Consider the following 5,785-nt stretch of genomic DNA (forward strand, 5'->3'; position numbering starts at 1 on the left):
AAGTATTCTAAGTGGATCGTATTTTTTCGAAGAATTTTCAAAATCTCACTTTTTGTTACAATGTCTAGTATTGGAATATCACATTTAGTCCGGCGGCCACAAGTATATTTCAGACGAGTTGTGCACATCCTGATATAAGCATGAACATTGGCATAGACCTTCCTGAAATATTACTCTTTTATTTCAGATAAGAAGGCTTTTGAAAAAAATGTCTCACTGCCGGTTAAAAAAAAAATGGCGGACATCATACTTTAATCGGCCCAATATAGAAGGCTAGTACTGTGGATTCATTTATTTTCGTGGGTACCAATTTTCGTGGATTCAGGGAAACTTACATATTCGTGGATATTTAATTTCGTGGTTTTACCGAAGTCTGCATACTAGTACAAGCCTTTGTAAAATTTGTCATTCGTTGAACATCAAATTTCGTGGTTTGCCTGTACCAACGAAATCCACGAGAAATTGGGAAATTTGTTCTCAAATTTTAATTTTATGATAGAATAATACTTACGTAATTGGAAATTACATTAGGATTATCTCCCCCTAATTAGTATTCACACCGCCGATCGCGCTTTAAAATATCAATAAAGCGCTCAGGTATATCGACTCCCACCACGCATGCGTGATTCCCCAGTCTCTCTCGGCGAAAAGTGTTCACCAAAAAAGATTCAAAAGGGGAGGTGGGTGGGAGCCAATTACGTAAGTATTATTCTATCATAAAATTAAAATTTGAGAACAAATTTCCCAATTTTATATTAATTCATAATACTTACGTAATTGGAAATTACATTAGGAGATTTCTAAGCTATCCTCAGCTGAAGAATCTTTCTGTACTTTGTATACTGTATTTTCTTCACATCAGTTCAGATATAAATAACACAACACTATACAGTTAAAAATTTTTCTTCCATTTTCTATAAATTTTTCTCCTTTTTTTTTTTCTTTTTTCAGAATTTTCTTCCATATATATACAAAATTCTTATTTACACAGAATTTAAAACTTCAACATCTATGTGACGTAAATAAAAACGAGTAAAGGTTGATTCCTTTGTCCAGTCTGCTGTGTCCATAATAGACTTCACAGATGGGCCGTTAAAAAGTGCCCAAGATGGGCCCAAGACTCTTGTAGAATGAGCACGAAATTTTTTGTCTTTTTCATTGTAAGCACATTTAATTGCATTAACAATCCAAGACGAAATAGTCTGTGATGTAACCGGTTTATGCGGTTCAATAAAAGATAAAAACAACTTGTTCTCAAACTCACTGTCAGAGTTTCTAAAAGGTGCAGTTTTCTTCAAATAATAATAAATAGACCGCTTCGGATCTAATAATTTATCTGTTTGGTAAGACGGAATAAAAATCTTGCTGCCAAAATGTTTTGGTCTATCCTGTTTTGATAGTCCATGACGAACAAAAGTCACCCCTTTCTTCTGCACAACAATCGACTCTTCTCCAATACACAAAGATTGTAAGTCACTGCATCTCCTGAAAGAAGTAATTGCAATTAAAAATGCAGTTTTCCAAGAAATAAACTTCAAATGAGCATGTTTCATTGGTTCAAAAGGTGCTTGTTTTAATTTTTTTAAAACTAAGGGTAAGTCCCATTCAGGTAAAAGCACTACTTTTGGAGGTCTCGAGTTAAAAACACCCTTTATAAGACGAGTTATATAAGGATGTTGTCCTACTGGAATTTTCCCAATTGGAGCTAGGAATGAGGATAACATAGATCTATGACCAGCTATGGTTCTATACTGAAGACCTTCTGAGAATAAATATGTCAAAAACCGTCAAAGAGGCACTATAGGGATCAATTTCCCGTCTACTACACCAGCTATTGAATTTTCGAAATTTGACAGAGTAATCTTTTTGAGTCCCAGAGCGCCATGAGTCTCTGAGTAATTTTCTAGTTTCTTTAGAAAAACCTTTCTCTTTAAACTGTTTGTCGATAAAAACCATGCAGTCAGATTGAATACTGCTGGATTTGGATGAAATATGTTTGTTTTTGGCTGGTGTAATAGATCCTCCCTGACTGGCAGGCTCCTTGGATAATCTATTATGTACTTCAGAAGATTTGTGTACCAATGTCTGCGCGGCCAATGTGGGGCTATTAGAATTAACTGACAATTGTACATTGTCATGTGTTGTAGTATTTTTGGTATTAGACAAATTGGAGGGTAAGCATATGCATACATGTTGTTCCAAGGAATTGTTAGAGCATCTATTGCATAAGCCTGAGGGTCTGGATTCCAGGAGCAATAGATCTGTGTTTGTCGATTTTTCGCAGAGGCGAAAAGATCTATGTGAGGTGTCTCCCAAATCTGAAACATTGCATGTGTTATCTCTTTGTTTAATGACCATTCCGTTGGTTGAATTTTTACCCTGCTTAAATGGTCTGCTAACATGTTCTTTTTTCCTGCAATGTGTGCAGCTTTCAGAAAAATTTGATTTTCTAGCGCTAATTGCCAAAGTTTCCAAGTTCTCATACACAGCTGAGGAGAACGAGTGCCTCCTTGTTTGTTTATGTAACGAACAACGGTTGAATTGTCTGACCGAATAAGAACATTTTTGTTTATCAAATTTGGGAGAAAATGTTTTACAGTTAGAAAAACTGCCTCCATTTCTAAAGAATTTATGTGGAGAAGTTTTTCTTCTACTGACCATGTACCCTGAACTATGAGACTGTTGTTGATGTGACCTCCGTACCCTGAATTTGATGCGTCTGTTGTTACTGTTATTGACGTTTCCCAAGGTGTTATTGATCTGCCTATGACCACATTTTCTATTTTTAACCACCATCTGAGGTGACCTTTTAGATGTTTTGAAAAAGGAATTTGTATTCCTAGATTTTGACAAACTGGTTTCCAGTGATAAAGGAGGTGTAACTGAATTGGTCTCATAAAGAGTCTTGCATTTGGAATTAATTCTATGCATGAAGCCATAATACCTAATAATTGTAGAAAATCTCTTGCTGTTGCTTGATTTTGCTTGTTTAAGATAAGTTCTACTGCAGAAAGGAGTTTTGACACCCTTTCTGATGTAGGACGAACCATTCCCTCTTTTAGAGAAAACAGTGCTCCTATGTATGTTATTGATTGTGTTGGAATTAGGCTAGACTTTTCTAGATTTACTACAAATCCTAAATTTGTTAGGAGTTTTAGCGTTTTCTCTCGATCTGAAATCAGCATTTTTTTGGTCTGATTTAGCAAAAACCAATCGTCTAGATAAGTTGCTAGACGAATATTTTGGGCTCGTAAATGAGCTGCCACTACAGAACACACTTTTGTGAAAATTCGTGGTGCTGATGTTGGACCGAAGCACAGCACCAGAAATTGGTAACACTGATTGTTGACACAAAATCTTAGATACTTTTTGTGTGTTTCGTGAATTGGTATGTGGAAATAAGCATCTTTCAGATCTAGAGAAATTGCCCAATCTCCTTTTTGTACTAAGTTTAAGACACTGTTTAGAGAATCCATTTTGAAGTGTTTTTTCTGGAGACACTTGTTCAGAGGTTTTAAATTTATGACAGGTCTCAAATCGCCTGTCTTTTTTGGTACTAGAAAAAACGTACTGTAAAAACCGTAGTTTTTTTTCTTTTACAGGTACATTTTCTATAGCGTTTTTTCCAAAAAGTTGATCTATTTCTGTTAACAGAATAGGTAAATCTTTCGCAGTAACATTTGTTTTCTTTATTCCTGTTTGTGGGATTTCCCCCGAAAATTCCAATTTGTAACCCTCTTTTATTATTTTTAAAACCCAACTGTCGTTTGTTATTTTTGCCCAATTTTGCCAAAAAAGTTTTAAACGACCTCCTACAGGTATCTCTGGATTCTGACATAAAATATTTACCTGCTTTTTGTAGTCATTTAGATCTACCATTGCCACGAAAAGAACCTTTCTTTTCACCATCAGCCTCTTTTCTACCAGAACCAAAGCGTCTGAAATTAGGTTTAAATCCACCTTTGTTTTCACTAGGTTTAGCTGCTACCTTAGGAATGCGAAAATTGGAAAAGTCATTTTTAGCTACTTTAGGACCATTAGTGTCTTGGCTAGTATGAATGATAGCACTCTTCCTCTTAAAACTTGAAGTTGAGGTAGCTGATTTACGAGTTAACTCTGGTAGTAAATCTTTGATTTGTTTGTTTGTCTCTGAACGATTTTTCAGTTTCTCTTCAAAATCTTTCCCAAGAACACCATCACTTGACAATTTAAGAGATAAAAACTTATCATTAAGCTCAGTTATGTCCTCTAGACCTGTATCTAACAAAGTAGCTTTCCTACGGATCAGATGATGAAATGCACCTGTTCTAGCTGTTTGATCCATAGATTTCACTGACATGGCAAACATGTCTTTGACCATTTGTACAAGTAAATCAATATTTGGTTCAGAATCATTGAGTTTTTCCATTAATGAACCCAAGGCTTGTTGCATGTATGCCGTTATAATCAAACCCATTCTAGCTGCTGACTGACCTTTGAAAGCCATATTTTCAAAAAATTTCTCGGGTTTAGAAAAAAGTTTATTATGAGCTTTACCAGCATTAGGACCATGTCGTTTACACAGTAAAGTTTGAGTAATGTCATCTAGTTTTGGTAAGTTAAGAATATCAGCTGATTTATCACTCACTGGAAAACTAGCCCTATATTCCTCTTTATAAGTTGACAATAATAAAGGATTATCACAGTGCCATGATTGATTCAAAATATTAATCTGACTTTGATCCAGAACAATACCAGCTTCAGATTTGTCTGGTTTAGTTTTGGCATCTTCACCAAAAATGTCACCAAGGATATCTCTACTGACATTTTCAGTATCAAGAGAGTCCTTATCAACTACCGAATATCTCTGAAAACGGTTGTGTGTACTGTTTTTCACAGAAGAATGTTGGGATTCATTGTCAGAATCTAAATCTAAATCAAGACCCCTTCTTTCGTCTCTATCCGGTTGAAGGGAAATTGCATCATCAATGTCATTATCATGATTTGCAACACTAGCATGTCTGAGAGAATTTTGCCCACCTGACGTGGCAATGTCCCTCGAGTCCTGAGAAATGTTCTGCCCACCTGAAGTGGCAATTTCTCTGTCCGTTTCTATTTGTCCACCTGAAGTGACAGTTTGAGAAACGAACTTCTCGAAAAGAGGTAGAAAAATGTCCATTCGAGAATTCACCGAATTAACGGTCTTTTTGACACTAGAAATTTCTGCCCACAATTCATTTTCTATGTTTACAGACAAACCTGTTGTTGACATTGTCTCCGGTTCCTCTGATACTTCTTTAGCACACGTGCTGCTAGCTTTACGAGACTTACTTGTCGTCTTTTTACGACTTCCGGTCTGTTTACCTGACGATTTCTCGTTTTTATTATCAGAGCGAGACGGAGTAACTTTAGGAGAATTTGCTTCTTCACTTGCCGAATTAATGGCCGTAATGAAAGCTTCTGCCATGTTGACAATGAAAAGCGTCTATCTCAAAAACTTAAAATTAAACTATGAAAATACACGATAAATAAATCAAAAAAGTTACATTTCCGAGAGGAAAAAATAAAGCGTGTGAACACTTTTCGCCGAAGAAGAAGACTGGGGAATCACGCATGCGTGGTGGGAGTCGATATACCTGAGCGCTTTATTGATATTTTAAAGCGCGATCGGCGGTGTGAATACTAATTAGGGGGAGATAATCCTAATGTAATTTCCAATTACGTAAGTATTATGAATTAATATAAAATTGGTATCCCACGAATAATAATGAATCCACAGTATGTGAAAAGGATCTATCAGCATGCT

The 5,785-nt window shown here is 35.9% G+C and overlaps 1 protein-coding gene across 1 annotated transcript; it reads right to left on the reverse strand.

Annotated features, from left to right (window-relative positions):
- Window positions 1-464: 464 nt before the first annotated feature.
- Window positions 465-5,174, reverse strand: LOC139493414 (uncharacterized). Its single transcript, XM_071281809.1, has 2 exons — window positions 3,850-5,174; window positions 465-1,485 (listed from the first exon to the last, which is right to left on the reverse strand). Exon 1 carries the CDS (start codon window positions 5,156-5,158, stop codon window positions 3,863-3,865), a length of 1,296 nt encoding a protein of 431 aa, XP_071137910.1. The 5' UTR covers window positions 5,159-5,174; the 3' UTR covers window positions 465-1,485; window positions 3,850-3,862.
- Window positions 5,175-5,785: the final 611 nt, after the last annotated feature.

Source organism: Mytilus edulis, chromosome 10 (genome assembly GCF_963676685.1).
Source record: "Mytilus edulis chromosome 10, xbMytEdul2.2, whole genome shotgun sequence".
Lineage (NCBI taxonomy): Eukaryota > Metazoa > Mollusca > Bivalvia > Mytilida > Mytilidae > Mytilus > Mytilus edulis.